Here is a 20743-nt window from a genome sequence, read left to right as displayed (position 1 = left end):
GATCTTAATTGTTTTTATTCGTTTTAATCATAGCAAAATAAGGTGTGCCTGCCAAAATTAAACATGGCTACAGGCTTCGGCTCTTCACGGGTTAACTTTCGTTTACGTTGAATAGAAACGCAGTAGTTGCGCAACTCTTTTTTTTTTTTTTTTTTCCGTCTGCAGCTCATCTCCAGTCTCCGCCATCGGGGCCCGACGGGGATTAAACACCAACAACAACAACAACAACAAACCGAAATCGTAAAAATAAATACCTGAACAAATTGAGGTAAAGATATATTTTTTTGTTTAATTAAATTCATTCTTGTAGATGTAATGACTAATTGTAAACAGGTTTGTTTTTTCATGAAAGATGAACAGCGTCACATTTGTCCTGGGTTTGAAGTCGGAAGAGGAGGTGATTCGTTTCTTTCGCGTAAACAAGACGCAGATCTCCTGCATGGATGAACCGAACACTTTCCTCAATCAGCTCCGAGACCACGGACTGGTAGAGGAGGAGGTGTACAAGGCAAGACTACAGGAACAATCCGACATTTGAGCAGGTGTTTCCTTCCTTTAGATAAGGAAGTGAACTGGATTGATTTACACCCAGGCTGAGGGCTGTGAATGTTCCCAGAGTGGTTAAGCAGTGTTTAATCATTTGTTATTGTTAATTAACAATAATTATAAAACAATAATAATAATAATAACTTGCTATGTTTTACATCTTTCATGATTAAAATATTTAAATGTTGCCCATAAATTCTGCAAATTTTTTGTCATGCAGTATAAAAATATTTGAAATTATTATTATTATTATTATTATTATTAACAACAACAACAATAATAATGATCTTAATTGCACATGCTTTACTGGTTTGACAAATATGACATGTGTATTGCGAACTGAAATAAGTCACAATATAACAAAAAAAAGTAGCTAAAAAATCTCTCTCTTCCTCTCTCTTTCACTTTCTGCAGAAAGTAACAAAAATGAGAAATAGGGAAAGACGGCAAGGTGGGGTGTATGAAATTTTGAACTGGATCGAAACGCAAGGTGGCCAGTGTGTGAAGACCTTTTGGGGATGTGTTTTTCAGGATCACATCCTGAATAAATACCCTGTTCTGCGCACACTCCAAACTAGCCTTCTGGATGGTCAGTCACTCCATTTTTTTGTCTTTGTTTGTAATTCCTGAATTATACGATTATACAACTCATTTATGCTTAAGCAGGTCTTGTTTTGCGCCGTTTTTATATTGAAGTCTTGGTGTCTCTCGTTTAAGGATCTGTCTTTACTCCAGAAAACCTGTTTAATGCTGAGATCCTGACAGGAAGCGAGAATTATGAAACAGGTCAAAATGCAAAAGGAACAAAAAGAAAGAATATCACTGATGAGTCAGGAGAAGAAGGAGAAGGTTCTTCAGCCTCCAGCCAGAAGAAACTTGCTACATTCTGTAAGTCTATGACAAAGTGTTAAGTATGGATGCAAATTTGTTGGTTATTTATTTATTCATATTATAACTATCACAATTTGATCATTAATTGAACACAGAGCATGATTTAAATAAATAATAAATAAGCTGGAGGTTTTTGAAGATTCTCCGTCATGCAGGACATAGTCATCCCAAAGGTGCTGTTTCAGTGGCAAATGGATTTAAGTTTCTGGATTTAAGGTTTCATTTTGGAACTCTATTAAGTCATCAAGTCATTGACACCCTGATGTCACTGGGGGTTTTTGTTTCACCAATGTCTGTCTTTAAGATGACAATGACTTAAATCTTTCCCTCCTGTGCAAATATTATGCACTCAAGTTCTGTTAAGATAATACAGTAGCCTACATGTAGTTTGTTACATTGCACCCTGTAATAACTATTATCTCATCAGTCTTTGAGAAATTTTTGACATTCCTCTAGCTCATTGTTTCAGCAACAACTGGACTTGCTTAGGTTCCTGAAGATATATCACCTCATCTGCAATGCCATTTGCATGCAGTGACACTCACAGAACTCCATAAAGGTTCATGCGCAAAGACAGCTCAGAGCACATAATGAATGAGCAGGGTATAGCCTGAGATGCTTAAATAAATCAACCATTATTTTAAGAATGTGGATGATAATGAGGATCCAATTATAAACAACCATTAAGAGTTACCATGTTAGAGCTGAGCTACACTTTTCTAAAACAGACAACTGAGTAAACAAGAGTAATATTGTCATCTAATTACGTTATCTCTACTAAAGAGTCACATCACTGGTGTAAGTTTTCCTTGTTTTAAAAAATGTAGGTTAAATGTGGCAGATAAAGGATAAATTGTTACACGGAGACATAAGACACATTATGTATAGGCAGGACTGTTTGGAAAGCAGGGTGGAAAGAGGACATGATACAGACATGATGGATAAAGTTCAATGGTATAATAGACAAGCACAGTTATTAGATGAAAAAGGTATATTTTCTCATTCTAATTGGTCCCATCATCACATGCTTGTTTGTAATTTTTAGTTGCTGATGATGAACTGCAAACTAATGGCCATTCTGCTGTATAATCAGTTATTTTCTCTTTCACTTTATAGCGAAGTTCACAGATTCCCACCATGAGTCCTTAAGTACACCATATTTTAACAATCCGGTGAGTCTGAAATAAATCTTAAACAAACTACAGTACTAGTGTATTTTATAATGTATAATTATTAAAGAGCAGAGTGTAAAGATTTAATTAGGAGAGGAATAGAGTCAATAAAATGAGTGATGCCTTCAAAATTTTGTTACCTTTGCAACTGGTCCCAAATGCAGCAGTGATTGGGAGTCAGTGATTGGGATTCCACAAACACTAAAAAAAAAAAAAAAAAACACCAGCAAGACTCATCGCCCAAGATTCTATACACTGATTTCAGTCAGAAAGTCTAAGAATAATGTGTACAGTTTTGCTTAAAATAATTGAATGCACACAACATTATGGGTGACATATCACTGTTCAAAAGAGGACAAATTGTTGGTGTGCATCTCGCTGGCACATTTGTGACCAAGACAGCAAGTCTTTGTGATGTATCAAGAGCCACGGTATCCAGGGTAATGTCAGCACACCACCAACAAGAACGAACCAAAGCCAACAGGAGTAACTGTGGACGCAAGAAGAAGCTGTCTGAGGAATGGATGTCCGGTTGCTAACCCGGATTGTATCCAAAAACATAAAACCACAGCTGACCAACTCACTGCAGAATTAGATGTGCATCTAAACTCTCCTGTTTCCACCAAAACTGTTCCTGAGCTCCACGGGGTAAATGTACATGGCCGGGCTGCTATAGCCAACCCTTTGGTCACTCATGCCAAGGCCAAAGTCAGTTTCAATGGTGCCAGCAGCCAAAATCTTGGGCTGTTGATAATGAGAAACATGTATTGTTCTCTAATGAGTACACCTTCACTGTCTTTCCCACATCTGGGAGACTTACGGTGTGGAAAAGCCCCAAAGAAGCGTTGAAGACTGTTGCATGCCCAGCGAATGCTCTACTTGCATGAGTAAAGCATAGGGGTGAATCAGTGATGGTTTGGGCTACAATATCATGGCATTCCTTAGGCCCAATACTTGTGCTAGATGGGCACGTCATTGCCAAGGACTATCAAACTATTCTGAAGGACCATGTGCACCCAATGGTTCAAACATTGTATCCTGAAGGCGGTACCATGTATCAGGATGATAATGCACCAATACACACAGCAACACTGGTGACAGAGTGTTTTGATGAACATGAAAGTGAAGTTGAACATCTCCCATGGCCTGTACAGTCATCAGATCTAAATATTATTGAGTCACTTTGGGGTGTTTTGGAGAAGCTGTATATATATATATATATATATATATATATATATATATATATATATATAGTCCTCTAAGAGGCTCCAACCTGCTTCAGAAGTTCTATGCTATCTTAAGTTGCAAGGAAATGGAGCTTACTACACCAGCATAAAGGGAATAAATCAGGAATGGGATTTTAAACAAGCACATGGATATGATAGTCAGATGACTACGTATTCTTGATCATATAGTGTATGAGTCAAGTCAATGCCATATTATTGGGCATCAATGGTTATTGTCCGAGTGGAAACGGATTAAATGGAAATGGATTTAATCATCATCACCATAATAATTCACTATATAGTATAATTATATAATGCATCAATGTTTTTCATTTTCTGTACCAGCTGGATCAGGTTAAAGTTGATGCATGCTGCATTTGTAATGAAGAAGAAGAAGGAGTCCTGATTAACTGCAGGCAATGTCGAAAAGCTTTTCACCGTGAATGCCATTTACCAGTAGTACAGGACCAAACAGCTCGGTGAGTAAAAGAGTAATAGAATGTCAACTTTAACAAACAATAAAAAGGACAAAAACAGAAAAAAAGGACACAAGAGGTAAAAAGTGCATTAAAATCAATGTTAAAAAAGAACAGAAAAAGACAGGGGAAAAGTGATGAAAAGTGGTTAGTCAGGAAACCCTGCAAAGAGTTAAAGTATACAAGAAATGGTCACAACATACCGGTAGTATTTCCAAGATTATCTCTAAAAGATCATCTTCAGTCTGGCACAGAATGGCTTAACTGGAATGAATTTTAAATAGGAAGGAGAGGGGTGGTGTAAGCCTTTTAATCAGTTTAATATGTAAATACTAGCTATATAAACACTCAATCTGATTGAAACACTCTTCTCTTTTCAGAATAATATATTGTTTATGTGCATGCTTGCGCTGCTTGTGTGTTAACGATACGTGACTTGAGTTTCAAATTTTGCTTCCATTCCTGATCGGTAAACAGTGAGAATAAACAACTCTTTCCCATCAATTTTTATTTTCATCCACTGGGTCTCTGGCTGAGGAAGGACACTGATTGGCTCACTGTTTCATATGTAGTAAACAATCTCATCAATCACAGATCAGACTGAACTCTTGTAACCAATGTCTATGAAGATTCTCAGTCATCCAGGTGAATTTATTTGAAAGTTGAGTCATGTTAACTGGACGACTTCAGTAGTGATACGTTTCTACTAAACAAGTCCAGTTGACATAACTCAACTTCTTGTAACCAATCATACCACGGAAGGTGGATAATTAACTGAAAAAGATGGGAATTCTAACCTAACCTCAAAGTTAGAGAAAAATGTTTCTTCTTAGTTTTGTTAAAAAATAATATCATGATCAAAAGCTTTAAGCACATAAAGAAACATTTCATCGAACCAGTTAACCATCTTAAACAATTAAGTTCGAATATCTAACCAGAATTAATTCAATAGAATTGAAGAAATATTGTAATACAAGTTTCCCAGAATTCCTCATCATTACCACCACCACCACCAGACTTGACAGCTGATTTGAGGTGTTAAAAAAACAAAAAACAAAAACAATAAAAAAAAAACATCATTCGCTCATCACCCCAAACATTATAGGTCTATACTACATAAATGGTAAAGTGATTTACCTTTTTTCTGCTGATTAAGAGCTGCAATACTCTGTAATACATAATCCATTGAAAGCTTGAAGAGATTTCAGCCAACAAACCCCACCAGAATGATCATGATGTCATTGTGTGTACAGGTAGCCTAGGGAAGAATGTTAACTACTGTCAAATGTAATAATGTAACTACTACATGTCAAATGTGTGTGTGTGTGTGTGTGTGTGTGTGTGTGTGCAGGAACAGTTGGGTGTGCACTTTCTGTGTGGCAAAGACTAACCAGGTAGCACAGATTCCACTGAAAAGGGAAGACGTTTTGGACTGTCCTGTTTCTGACAAAATTATGGTATATACAGTAGATGCAATTCACACATACCCACACCTACACACCTACCCACCTACACACACACACACACACACACACACACACTCACACACACACACACACACACACACACACACACACACACACACTCACACACTCACACACATACCCACACCTACACACCTACCCACCTACACACACACACACACACACACACACACACACACACACACACACACACACACACACTCACACACACACACACACACCTACCCACCTACACACACACACACACACACACACACACACACACAGAGCTAAGGTTCTGATCATTAGTGTTTTTCCTTTATTAGCACTGTCAGTACCTGCTGCTGTATTTGTATAAGGAAGATAACCTGCATGTGTTTACTGACAACCCTTCCACCACAGTAAGTATTTCTTGTTATTATATGTCCCACTCAAATTTTAACCCAGGTTTTATGATTTACTCAATATTCATTTCACTTTGCATAGGATATGCTAAATACACACTGTATAGTTATTATTACTTCTGCTTTTGAAGACCGGGTGTTATTTGTTGGATGTTGTCACATCTGTCTGTTTTTCTTCAGTATACAAAATGCCATGACATGTACGACACTGCATTACCTAACTTTTGCTAAACTGTGCCCCTGTGCAGGATGCTGAATGGAACAGTGAGTCTGCAAAGGCTATGTGGCTGAATAAAGTGAAGTCCAGGCTGCAGGAAAATATCTATAAAACAGTTGGAGAGTTTGTGAATGACATCCAACTAATTTTCAGCAACTGCCAAGCTTTGAACAGTGTAAGACACTAATCTAGATTAAATATACACCTTTTTAAATAAGTGAATACAGGTATAAAGCTCTCAGAGGGTGTGCTGTGATGTCTGGGTGGTGTGGCCTCGATGGTTCAGACATGGCTTTATAATCAGCATTGAGCAAGCATTGGGTCTTTTTAATGAGCTCTGCTGCATTGGCTTTTCTGTGGGTTCAGACCAGACTGGCTGGCCTTCGTTTCCATTGGGCATGGGTGAGCCTTGGGTATGCATGACGCCAGTTTACTGGTATATACAGTATAGGATAATCAACGTTCAAAGGTTAATGTTATGTGGTGTTAATGTTACAACTGATTGGTAATTATCACTTTTTGTATTTATTACCACAATTTCAGAACAAATATTTTTTCTTTTTTGTTATAGGAGCATAACATGGTTTTTTTTTTGTAAAAGTCTTCTTTTAAAACAAAAAGAATATGGTTGCTGTTTAGTAAAACATGTTTCAATGTTTCCAACCTAATCTGTGTATATGTTTTTGTCTGCAGGACAATGACTTTGGCCTAATGGCAGCTAAACTAAAGAAGATGTTTGAGAGGGAGTTCCAGTCTATCTTTAAGATTAAGTAGCATTTTTACCCTGGTTTGCATGTTTATAATAAATATTTAAAAAACTGTCAATTCAGCATTAACTACAGAATCAGAATTTTGTAGCTAATGCTAAATTAATAGTTTTTAAAATAATTATTACTGTATAAACCAAAAATGTTTTTGTTTGTGTTGTTATACATAAATACATAGCAAGACAGATAGCAACACACATATACTCTCTATTTGTTTCTGTGTTTACTTCCATAAAGCTCAGATCAATTAATGTAACCACTTGATACTGATGCACATTTCCCTTTGTATACAACCACAATAAATTTAAAATGACAAAATCAAGATGTCAATGACTTTCAGTTTTATTTTAACGGGTTTAACAAGAATGTCAGTATTAACTCTTTATAAATTTAAGATGATGTTTTGGGAGACTTTTTAATAAGTCCATATATTTTTAACTCTTCTTCCCTTTACTTGTGTAGAGAAACCGGTACCAAGTCAAATGTATGTATGGATGGTCTGCTGTAAAAACACTAACATTGTGGTATTGATGGACACTGCTTTTCCACAAGTGTACTGAATGATCTTGACGCCTCAAAGTCTTTTGTTCCTGTAATTAGTGTTATAAGCTCTAAATCTAAAATACCTACTTGAGGTTTTCATTAATCCATCCATCTTGGAACCCTTGTACTCCAACTAGGGACTGTGGAGGCCAATGGTGACAATTGTATTTATCCCCATTTGTACGATTGTGGTTGGACCTCTAGTCAACATTCACACTACAGGCAATTTGGAAACGCCAATTAGCCTAATTTGCATGTCTTTGGACTGTGAGAGGAAACTGGATTACCCAGATGAAACCCACCAAGCATGGGGAGAAAAATACAAACTCCATGCACACAGATTCGATGCGGGAATCGAATCCAGGAAGTGCAAGTGCTAACCACTAAACCATTATGTCGTCCTACTTAAGGTTTCCCACTGAATGGTGGTCAAGACCAGGGCATAAACAAACTTACTCAGTGGAATCTGAAGGCACATCAGGTGAGATCATTCAGAAAAATATTTAGGTTATCTATGTGTGGTGTCCTCATTGATTCTCTTTTGTTTACTTTTTTAAACAAAAGTAGAATGTTTTTATTAACATTCAAACAATGATAGAGAGAGAGAGAAAGAGAGAGAGAGAGAAAGCCATGCAGACAGAGCAAATACTAATAGTAATAAAAAAGTCTGCACCTTTGGTCAAAGCAGATCAAATTAGATCATAAATGATAAGTGATAATAGGGAAGTGATCAAGTCTTCTGGACTCTCGCTCTTGCACTCTGGACAAACGGCATGTTCCTGCACCTACTGGAATATCCAGTCTGTAGTCAAACATAGAGGTAAAAGAAAATCTGCATTGTATATTAACATCATATTTTTTGTCTTTTGCAATATTTCTGAGATGAAATTGTGCATCATTAAAAAGATGAAGCTAATTAGCATCTAATGTCTAATGTCATTTACACATTAAAGTAATGTTTATTATTTGGCTTTACTGACAAATATAGCTGCACGTCATAACTGTAGCAGTGAAAGCTAATACCAAAGAGCCTGAAGAGATATTTTTCACAATTTGCATATTCAAACTAGTAACAAGAGTGGAGGCAAAAAAAGAACCATTCCCTTAAGCACAGAAGACCTTAAATTACCTTGAGACATCACCTGAAATCCAATTAATTTGGATTATTAATGAGCCAATATCCTTATGAAGGGTTAATACAGAACCTATACACATGGATAAATAATGATTTTAGCAATGCATAACATGTATAATTGAAATACCACCAGCTTAAAGAAAGTTTAGAAAGTATAGAAAGCCAGTCTTTAAAGAAAAAAACAACAACAGTAGCCATGGAAACTCAACAGGAAACTCTGTCAGCTAAAGGAAACCACAGGGAGTGGTTATAGGTATGTTTCTGTCGCGAAAATGAGATAAAAAACAACTGAGAAAGATCTGAGTAACATCCACAAGCACGAAGATGAGTCAAGGTGAAAGGATTGGATGTATGAAACCCATCCATAAATGAAATAAAACTGTTTAGTAGCAGTGAAGTTATGGGCAGTTTTGTGCCAGATTAAAAATCGCAAGTTTTGAAAGCGTACTGCACATGCATCAAACTCTTATCTAACTTTTGCAGTACTCACTGTAGGTATTCGCTTGAAGTTTTAACCTGCACAATAAAAGAAATCAAAATGTTGAGTAAAAGTAATGTTATGAACTGTTATGTGCCAGGTTTAAATAATCTACTGTACTTTAAAATAAGCTACTACTAGCTCAATGTAAGCAAACACCTGCACCTCACTCACTCACTCACTCATCTTCTATGCCGCTTTATCCTGTATTCAGAGGGGCCTGGAGCCGATCCCTGGAGGCTTAGGGCACGAGGCAGGGTACAGTACACCCTGGACAGGGTGCCAATCCATCGCAGGGCACACACGCTCACACATTCATTCATAATTCGCAATTTGGGAACACCAATCAGCCTAACCTGCATGTCTTTGGACTGTGGGAGGAAACCGGAGTACCCGGAGGAAACCCACCAAGCACAGGGAGAACATGCAAATGCGCACTCGAACCCGGACTCTGCAATGCTAACCACTACACCACCATGCCGCCTTACACCTGCACCTATAGATATAATAATTTGATTTCTCATCTAATATTAGATGAGAAATAAAAAAAAAAAGTAGACCAGAGAAAGAAATTTTATGTTAGTATGTTTTATTTTAAACTGCATCTCACTTTATTCTACTATAACAAATCATATAAACATTTACCAGTCTATTTTTTTATTATTATTATTTATGGTGTTCATGAACTAAAATGTTAATTCATTTTATGAATACAGCTATTTACTTTCATCTTCAGGTTTGCAGTTTGTAATCTTTCATTTGCTGCTTTTCTGAACATCACTGCACAATGTGTGGCTGCCCAAATTACGCGCGTTTTACTGTACCTTCGAGGGGATGAATTTCCTCTTACGCACATTACATCTCTCTCTCTCTCTCTCTCTCTTTCTCTCTCGCCCTCTCTCTCAGAGCGAGTTCTATCCAGGATCACGAAAGTAGAGTCTGGAAACTATTATCGTTACGGTTAACAGGTTTGGATTTTTTGGTTCTAGTTGTAGATCTTGTGCTGTATTTATTTGCTGCGCTTTAGTGCACTACTATACTATGATGTGTATTTAATACTAATGTTATTTAATGTATAAACAGTAGCAAAATGGATCAATTGAATTTTCTAACTGAAGATCAGATGAAAGAGTTTTTACGCTTCAATAAGACGCGGATCTCTTGTATGGAGCAACCACACATGTTCCTGAATCAGATCCGAGACTACAAATTGGTCCGTGAGGATCTCTACCAGGTGAGAAACCTTACAACATTCCTAGATTTGAGGAGGGAATTGATTGACTTGACTTGTTAAAGCACACCTGTGTGTATTTGTTGTGTCCAGTTTAACAGTCACTAGTTGGTTAGTGTTTATTACTGGGTGTTACTGGTAACATAAGAACACTGAAATGAAACTGAAAGCAATGCGCCTGAGCGCGCGAAATGAACACTTTGCACTAGTGCATGTGACCGGGCTTACTCCATTCACCTACGTGCCTCAACTTTTCACTTTTTATAATTTATTAGTTTGTTGACACCTATGACAGAAGGGTTCAGTGCCAGTGCTTCTGTTCATTTAAGTTGTGCAATAACGCTACAGCAGAAGATTTTTTATCTGGTTAATGTAAAGAAAGGAAGGAACAAGTCATTGTCACTGTCACTGGGTGACATTTGAAGGGCACAGAACTGTACCTTAATATGGAGGAACAAATTTCTATCGATTCTGTTTTTACCATCAAGTATGGTATAAACTATGGAGATCATTTGTACCATGGGCAACCAAAATGTACCTTTTGCTTTATAAACTTGCTGGTACATTATTGTACCTTAATTTAAGGTACAAATCTTGTCCTTGAAGGTACCACCCCAGTAACAAGCCCTTTTGTACCTTAATAGTGTCTGATGTGTTCCTTTTGGAACTATGAAAATCATTTTTCTATTCAATAAGACATTCAATCAATTCATTATCAGTGACTATAAAAATGTATCAAATGCATATGTTTGAACACTGCCTTGGTAAATATTCTGTAAAAATACCTCTTTTAGGTTTACAATAAACAAATATTTAAATTAAATAAAACACTCCTATTAGCTGAAAAACCTTTCACAAAATACAATCACACTAAAATTGTACAGTATATAAAATAAAAATTTCAATCTACAATATAACTTTTCAAAAACTGTTCATAATACAACTCCAAAAACCTACTTTTCACAAAACACCATTGCATTTACCCAACATTCTTTTAGAGCAAAAATTAAATGAAAGCACAAACCCGGTGACTATACTGTAAATATCTGGAAAACTGTTAAACGAATGCAGTAACTTCGGCAAATCCCAGCCGTTGCTATCCCCAGCTAAAGGTCATCATGGGCAGTGGATAGTAAACGCTACATGCACAATATACTTAATAATATGGTTATTACTTGCTTTAAATAAACTAAAATGTGTGCAAATGCCTTACATCATTGGATGAAAAGCTAAATAAGGTAAAATAAATCCCTTAGTGCAGTGGCAACATTTCTGTCACTCGAGGTCAGTCCATGTGATGGTTGTATGCAGTCACAGATCTATACAGATACTTATTGTGTGTCCTTTCTTTTTAAAAATACAAGAGATCCATCCCAAATCCATATACGCTAAATATATTTCATTGAAATATTACTTCAGTTCATTGTGATGCAGATGAAAGGTCTAGAAAGCAAACCGTTGTCGGTATTTTACAAAATCTAAATATAATCAGTAAATTTGTGAATTACACACAAAGTATTAAGTTCAAGTTTGATTTAATTGGTACCATTAAACCTTTGATTTCTATTTTTTCTTTGTTTTGCTGGCAAAATACATTTTAGGCAGAGACGTCTGCTCAGTCTTGTTAATTCTGCCAATTCCGCCATCCGTGAAACCGGTTTAATAACTTCACACCTACATGAAAGGTGAGAAGAGGGATTACAGTAGTTTATATATACAATGTCGACACATTTTAACATTTTAACCAAGATATGTTGGCATATTTACAAATCAGGACATTTGCATAGTTAACGCTATCAGTTAGCCTACTATCAGGAAATAAAATTCATTTCAAGACCATTTAAACCGAGGCATGGCCATGTCTTTCATTGTTTGGTCCCTGTTAAGACATTACAAAAACTATATAAGAAACTTATTTGAAATTTTAAAGCATAAATTTGGGCATCTCATTTTATCATCATGAAAATGATATGAAGCATTCAGTATAAATGCAGATCATTTACTGCTCTCTGTTCCACCCAGATGAGGATGGGTTCCCTGTTGAGTCTGGTTTCTCTCAAGGTTTCTTCCTATTACCATCTCAGGAAGTTTTTCCTTGCCACTGTCGCCCTCGGCTTGATCACCAGGGACTATCTGACCATTTTGATTCATACACATTCACATTCCATACAATCTTAAATAATTCTTTTGATTGTGAAAAAGCTGCTTTGCGACAATGACAATTGTTAAAAGCGCTATACAAATAAAACTCAATTGAATATGAAGCACATATACACACAGTGAAGAACAATCCTTTGTTTAAATTTAGAATTTTCCTGATTGCGACATTTCGCGGGAAAAAACACACATTATTTAATGGCCACATTTGTATCTTGTCTGCTTGGTTGCCAGGTGATCATTTTCACTGTCACAACTGTTTATAAAAAAAGAAAAAAACAACACGAGCATGATAACACAATTAAATAAACAAATGTATATAATTTTCATCATCATCATCATCATCATCAATGACCATGCATAAAGACAACACAAGCTTTTGTAATGTCATACAATGACTTATACTTAAACATTGTAATCCACATAACGAATTATCTTAGCCACTGGGAGCTAACAAATGTTTGTGCTAAGCTACATGAGGCATTTTTTGGCATAATAAGCAGTGATATCTACATGCTACTCTAAACTATGTAAGTGACATTGAAAGACAATGTCATGTAAGCTGAACAAAGCTAGCCAAAACAAGGAAAAATAAAATAATATCAGTTTTATATGATCAGAATAAGGATTATATAAGACTTAACTCTCTTAATAACTTAATAACTCCTCAGTGATTTTCAGTGAATAACTCCTCAGATTTTCAGTGTTGTTCTGAGGAACTGCCAAACTCCTCCCACTGTCCAGAACATTCTGTACCTTACATGTTAGAACAGTTCAGTTTCTTCAATTCAGTTGTACATTAAAAGATTATGTCATCAGAAGTCTTTTCCGTGTTATTAAGGGTACATTTATCAAAAAGGTACAAAACGGTTCTTCAAGGAACATTATTTGTACCACTGTGTACGTTTTTATGAAAGTGTGCCATTTTTTTCTGAAGTAAATATTTCCTGAGTGTGTTCTCTCTCTCTCTCTCTCTCTCTCTCTCTCTCTTTCTCCTTTTCTCTCTATAGAAGGTAATGAATATGAAAGGTAAGGAGAGAAAGCAGAAAGGTGTGTATCAGATTTTGGACTGGGTGGAGAATAAGCAAGGACAGTGTATGAAAGACTTTTGGAGCTGTGTGTTTCAAGATCACATTCTGCAGAAATATCCTGTTCTACATTCGCTCCAAAAAAGCCTCCTCGATGGTCAGTCACTCTTGATCCAACAGTATTTCAATCGTATCTATTTTTTTAATATCTGTTAAAGTTTCTTTTTTTCTGAGCTCTATCTTAAAGTACTTCTGTTTTTTTAGATACCCTCAAAATTCATGAAAGTCTCCCAAATGCAGAGAAAACAAGCAGGAGAAAGCAAGCTGATAGAGAGGTAAAGAAGCAAGCGCAAAAGAAGAGTGCAACAAAGAGAAGGGAAAGTGCTAAAGAAACAGATGAGGAGGAAACTGTCTGTTCCTCTGTGTCCAGGAAGAAGAAACCAGCCATGAGGCCTACAAACAGTGAGTTAGTGGAAATGTGATGTTCAATTTATGGTTTAGAGTTTCTTAAATCGCATTGCAGAGGCAATAACTGGAGCTTCATTTAAAATAAATAATTTAATGTTCATCAATCTGAAGGATAGACACTGAGTTAAGATTGCAGTCTGTTTAATTATATAATGTAAAGAGAAAGCACTAGCTTTGTCATGGATACTTACAGCATATCGCACAAACAGTGGAGTTTTATTTTTTTTTTTTAAATGGACAGCAATTGAAATATATATATTTTTTAGCAATTTAAATAAAATTGTATTGCTAAATTAAATTGGTTATGTATGGTGCTCTAGTGGGACATTCTGGAAAACGATGCTTAAAGAGAAAAACACTTCCAGTTAGCTGTGGAGATATGAAAGGAACACTGTATCCAGACAAGCTTGCCAAAGGTCAGTACAAACAAAGCCATGTAATCATCATTCTCATACAGAATTATCACTAATGAGTAGTATGACATTAAATTTCCCCTTTTGTTATTTGTTTTTAATTGGAGTTTAAAAGAAAGGTTTGTTCCTCTAGGGGAGAAGTGTATTCAGTGGCGGGATTGCTGGTTTACTACAAATGAATTTGAGAAATTTTCAGGAAGGGGAAGTAACAAGAACTGGAAACTCAGTATCTTCTGGCATAAAACTCCACTGCAGAGTCTGATAAAGGTAAATCTATGCTTAAAACATAAGAATATAAAGATATTAACTAGGGTAAAACATTGTACACTAAAAGGCTGCACTTTTTGTCTTTTTTTTTAAGGATGGAGTTTTGAGGTGTCCAGATCACAGATCCTGTGGTCAGAAAGTACTGTGCCTATTTCTTTTTTTTTATAGTTATATCTTGATTTACAGTTGTTGTCATGCTTTCAACTATAAAATTACTTTCTTTTATCGCAGAGAGGGATCTTTCCTTCAAGCCGTGAGGAATGCTCCAGTCCTTGTTAGTGTACATTTATTAGCCCTTATTTATATGTTTTTTTTTCATTGTTCACATGTAGAAACCCCTTGATTTTACTACAGTATAGCAAAAAATACCACTGTAGAAAGTTTCAAAGTGTAACATATAGAAAAATTTTAAAAATGGAAATTCTTGATACATTTAACTTCTTGTAAATATTTTTTTTCTTTTTATTGCTGTGTTTTGTCTATTTGTTGCTCCACTGCTATCTGATGGAATCAGTATCCAGTGTAGAGACAGATGAATCAAGTGAAGATCTTCAAGACATAGAAGAAGAGGAAGAAGACACCGATCAAGGGGACTTGTCAAAATTTGAAGCCGCTGTTTTACCAGTCAGCTGTGGCTCTGTCAGTGGGTTTTTATATAAAAACAGGTTTGCAGGTAAGTACTGTAGGAATCATCTCCTGGAAACAGTACACATCATCCTCATGCAGAATAAACCTCTAAAAACTGCAGAATGTGAGTTACAGCATGCGTAATGACTGCAGTATGTCCTCAACATGATAGAAATGGAGTGCTAAATAAGTGTATTTAATGACATGATGAAATACTGCATAACAGGATTGTATGACAAAATGTAAGAATAGAGTGTTTCCAGACATGTGTGTTTGTTCTTCAGGGTCACGCAGTAAGAGCATCCGCACAAAGGAGCGCTGGTTCACCCCAGAGGCTTTTGTAAGGCAAGAGTTAACTCTGAAAGATGGAAACTGGAAGAAAGACATACTGTGTCATGGCAAAACACTTAACTACCTGGTGAAGGTATGAAAGATAATATTTATAAATGCAGCCTGATCATGTTATACAGTATATAAGTCACTGTATGGTTTCATCCTAAAAGAATGGCACCTCGGCATACGAATTTAATATTTTTCGGGGGTGAGTTCTTAAGGTGAAATTTTGTATTGCAAAACACATTACCCTATAGGAAATTATGTAAATGCATATAATCCATTTCAGTCACTTAAAAATGTTACCAGCATTACCAATTTCCAATACTATAATCATATTTTTGCATATAAAAACTATTCAAATATTTAGAAAAAATTTGTAAATGAAGTAAAATATGAAATAAATAGACATTAAACCTCATTTAACCTTAATTTATGATTCGTCTTTGCACCGGCTGCTTTAAAACAAAACCAAAAGTGGCACTGTTTCTTTTGATATCGTTCTTGCTAACATAAACAGCTACATAAACTACGAGGCTACCTTGTTGTTTATACACATATGACGGGTGGCATTTTTTCAGAGTGCTGAATAAGACAGTGAATCTTCACAAAACATCAAAATTGGATTGCTTACCATTGGGACAGTATCACAGGACAGTGTTTTTTAATCATCATGCTCCTGAAAATTTTCAAATTTGTAAGCTGGGGAATTTGTATGCCGAGGGTCCACTGTACTCTATGTTGAATTCAGACATTAAATACAGATTTCTTTTTTATATAGAAAAGTGTATTGTATATTCTTGCATATGTTTTGTTTGCAGAAGGAGATCCTGATTGTTCATGCTCGGTCATGTCCTTGTCTTCAATGCTGTCCCAAGGATCATGTGGGTCTTTAATTTTTGATGCAGTTTTGATATCATTAGACTCATCACCTTCGTAAACATCTTATTTCCAAATATCTGCTTTATAGTTTACTCACAAAATAGTATTCATACGAATATTGTAAGACATATTAAATAAATTGAAGCAGTAAAAATCCCAGTGTAATCAAGTCCAGATTATGGCATTACCTGACAATTTTTTCATGTGGGGGTGAATAGTTTTGTAAGACACTGATGTTGAACGAGAAGGCCTGGCTCACAGTCTCCGCTCTAATTCATCCCAAACATTAAGGTCAGGACTCAACAGGCCAATCAAGCCATGCTGGAACAGGAAGGGGCCGTCCCCAAACTGTTTCCACAAGGTTGGGAGCATGAAATTGTCCAAAAAGACTTGCTGAAGATATGCTGAAGCATTAGAAGTTCCTTTCCCCGGAAGTAAGTGGCTGAGCCAAACTACTGAAAAACAACCCCATAAAAGTTCCAACATGACTGCGCACCGGCGCACGCAAGGGACATAAATACATGGATGAGTGAGTTTGGTGTGGAAGAACTTGACTGGGCTGCCCAGAGTCCTGACCTCAACCTAATAGAACACCTTTAGGATGAATTAGAATGGAGACTGTGAGCCAGGCCTTCTTGTCCAACATCAGTGTCTGACCTCACAAATACGCTTCTGGAAGAATAATCACAAATTCCCATAAACACACTCCTAAACCTTATGAAAAGCTCTGCCAAAAGAGTTGAAGCTGTTATAGCTGCAAAGGGGGTGGGGCCAACATCATATTAAACACTGTGGATTAAGAATTGGATGTTCATATACATGTGAAGGCAGGCGAGTGAATACTTTTGGCAATATAGTGTATGTATTGTATAAACATGTATTGACTCAATGCCTTTTATTTTTTGAATCAGCGGGACCAGGATAATGATGATGTTTGCTACATTTGTAACAAGGAGAACAAACTGGTCTGCTGTGATGGGTGTCCACGAGCTTTTCACCGACACTGCCACGTACCAACTCTACAGGACGACAAACTTGGGTGAGAAATCCCAGATTTCCCCTGTTCCAGAGTGATGGGTGCATCACGGTAGGAAGGGAGGCAGATGAAGTGATGCACCCATCATGCTTAGTGCCTACTGTTCTAGGGCATGTGGAGCAGTGTTATGATCTGGGGTTTGATTATTTCAGATGTTTGATTGGTCAGATGCAGCAGTTGAATTAATGTTATACCTGACAGAAAGCCAGAGACCGTAACAGCTATGTGTTTACAGCATATGATGAGAGAAGATGGCTTGCAATTTTTTATGTGATAACTAACAGTATGGACTGTTTTCGTGACCCTGTTACATCATCGTATGTTGTTACAGTGAAATATTGTCTATGGATGAGACTATTGTTGTATCCCATGATCACAACAATAACATGACATATAACAGTTTATGAATTCAGTAAATCAGTTAAAGAAACTGAAAATATTTTGGTGATGTGTGTGTGTGTGTTCTTGCAGGGAAGAGTGGATGTGTACGTTCTGTGATTTAAAATCTAACCAGAGATTGTGGATTCACATGAGTAGGGAAGGTGCTTTGAGCATTCCTGTTCATGGAAACATCCTGGTATTCATTCATTCATTCATTCATTCATTCATTCACTTACTTACTCACTCACACATCAAAAAGGCACAGTTAAATTACTGATAATTTGTGTTTTTCCCTTCATCAGCGTTGTGAACATTTGCTGCTGCGCTTGTATAAAGCAGATACAGAGTGTGTGTTTACTGATGACCCTACTGAAATGGTAGGAATCACTATGCTCAACTTTCACATTTTACTATAACAGATAGATAGATAGAGAGATAGATACATTATTGATACAAAAGGAAATGCTAATCTACTGTAGTAGTAAGTAATAGCAATACACTGTACACTGGATAAGGTGCCAACCCATCTGAATTCAACTACAGTATATTACTATATTCATTTACCCATGGGGCAATTACCTTCTGTGTGGATGAATCTTCCAAACAGAACATACACCTACCGTGTAAGTTATAGATCACTTGCAAATTTCTTTGTTTTTGTTTAGTGATTTATTTTCTACATTCTACAACAATACTGGGGATTTCAAAACTATAAAATAACACATATGGAATGAGGTAATTACATAACAACAAGAAAAACAACAGTTAGTTGTTATTTCAAGACACAGAGGTCAGCCTTTCTGTAATAGTTCTTGCAAGAACAGTATTGTCAAGTGCATTTGCAAAATCCGTCAAGCACCATAATGAAACTGGGTCTCATGAAGGTCGTCCCAGGAGGACAAGACCAAAACCTACCTCTGCCGCAGACCAGAAGTTCATTTAGAGTTATCAGCCTGAAAAATGACCAATTAACAGCACCTCAGATTAGAGGCGTTATGAAGTCTTTACAGAGCAGAAGTAGCAGAAACATCTCACCATTAACTGTTCAAAGGAGATTAATGCATTTCTTGGACGCCTTCAGCATTCCTTTACAATGTAGAAAGAAATAATAATCAGGAACCATCATGGAGTTAGAAAGTCACCCCAAACTTTTGAAACTTTTTGGTAGTGTATGTTTATTTAAAATTAAATGTTATTGTTAAACTATTTTTATACACTTTATTTTTAGTTTGAGACTAGTCAAACTGGATAAGAGTGCAATAATAAAAATAAAAGTCTTTTTATTTTCATGCTTTGTGATATACTGTACAAACACCTTTTTTATAATGGCCTACAACATGGTTACTCCCAGAGGTCTCTTGATCTCAAACTGAAAACAATTTATTCCAAGGATGTAGAAAGCCATAATGTTAGCTCTAGGTTTAGCCTTAGCATTTAATTCAGTTACAGTGTTAATCTTTTTAAAACCGTGTCCTTGTGCAGGTGCCGACATACAACAGTGTGATCTCCAACCCCATGTGGCTGGACAGAGTGAAGGACAAACTACAGAAAAATGAGTACAGAACAGTGAGCCAGTTTGTGCATGACATCGACCTCATCTTCAACAACTGCAGGACGTTTAACAAGGTATAAACACCATACAGATTAAATAGAGGTTATATTATAGATTTCTTTTAATATATTATATTTTCTGTATATATATATATATATATATATATATATATATATATATATATATATATATATATATATATTTAGTTTAAAATGTGTTGACAAATAATCCTGTCATAACCATTTTATTTATATATAAAAGTGGGGAACGAAAGATTATAGTTAGTTTTGCAGTTTAGGTTTAGGCCAATCGGTCATTAATTGGTACCATTTGAGCATATGCCCTTGTTGTACTGATGTGTGTGTCTGCAGAATAATACCTATGGCAGGATGGGAACCAAACTGAAAAAGATGTTTGAGGAGGATTTTAACAGCGTCTTCAAAATCCAGTAGAATTTCTGCATTTGGTTGTTATGTTTATCAACAAAAGCCAAATATACATTTTGAATGTATATATAATTTAATTTGTTTATTATTGTTTTAAGATGAAGGCTTTTTCTGAGTCAGAGCCGGAACTGTAAAATCAGGCTAAAACATTTTTTTTTTTTTTATATTTTATGAAATATATATATATATATATATATATATATATATATATATATATATATATATATATATATATAACCTTAATTCAAAAAATAAATGTCTTACATGTATATCCCAATACTGTATCATATATTTTTATGCTTATGTTTCCATTTAAAAATATTCCTTTTTTATTTTTGGGGTAATGGTTGAAAGGCCATTTTTAGATTGCTGATTCAGATTGCAAGTTTTCATTAAATTCACTTTGTAGTAATGTAAATACATTCATGTAATAAAATAAATAATTAAAAACATAAAGTTAAAAACTGTTCATGTTTTTCTAGTTCTTGTATACAGTTTATGAGATTAAATGTAAAAGTATATACTGTTTAATCATTCATAAATTATTAATTACATAAATTACCATTGGAAATATGGTACTGTACTTTGAACTGAAATGTTTTTA

The 20743-nt window shown here is 35.8% G+C and overlaps 1 protein-coding gene across 1 annotated transcript in view; it reads left to right on the top strand.

The window, feature by feature from the left end:
* The first annotated feature begins 117 nt into the window (after positions 1-117).
* The window catches only part of LOC128515602 (uncharacterized), a 31377-nt gene continuing 10751 nt past the window's right edge, over positions 118-20743 (top strand). Inside the window, exons 1-15 of the mRNA XM_053489687.1 lie at positions 118-268; positions 353-508; positions 13717-13891; positions 13999-14196; positions 14523-14618; positions 14749-14882; positions 14977-15021; positions 15114-15156; positions 15397-15555; positions 15794-15933; positions 16664-16726; positions 17636-17763; positions 18232-18337; positions 18444-18518; positions 19624-19767. Coding sequence (XP_053345662.1) covers positions 353-508; positions 13717-13891; positions 13999-14196; positions 14523-14618; positions 14749-14882; positions 14977-15021; positions 15114-15156; positions 15397-15555; positions 15794-15933; positions 16664-16726; positions 17636-17763; positions 18232-18337; positions 18444-18518; positions 19624-19767 — 1662 coding nt within the window. The 5' untranslated portion in view covers positions 118-268. The remainder of the gene's footprint in view (positions 269-352; positions 509-13716; positions 13892-13998; positions 14197-14522; positions 14619-14748; positions 14883-14976; positions 15022-15113; positions 15157-15396; positions 15556-15793; positions 15934-16663; positions 16727-17635; positions 17764-18231; positions 18338-18443; positions 18519-19623; positions 19768-20743) is intronic.

This window comes from Clarias gariepinus, chromosome 28 (assembly GCF_024256425.1).
Source record: "Clarias gariepinus isolate MV-2021 ecotype Netherlands chromosome 28, CGAR_prim_01v2, whole genome shotgun sequence".
NCBI classification, from domain to species: Eukaryota; Metazoa; Chordata; class Actinopteri; order Siluriformes; family Clariidae; genus Clarias; species Clarias gariepinus.
Note: the sequence above shows the minus strand (reverse complement) of the source record. Positions and strands in the feature narration are given on the sequence as shown.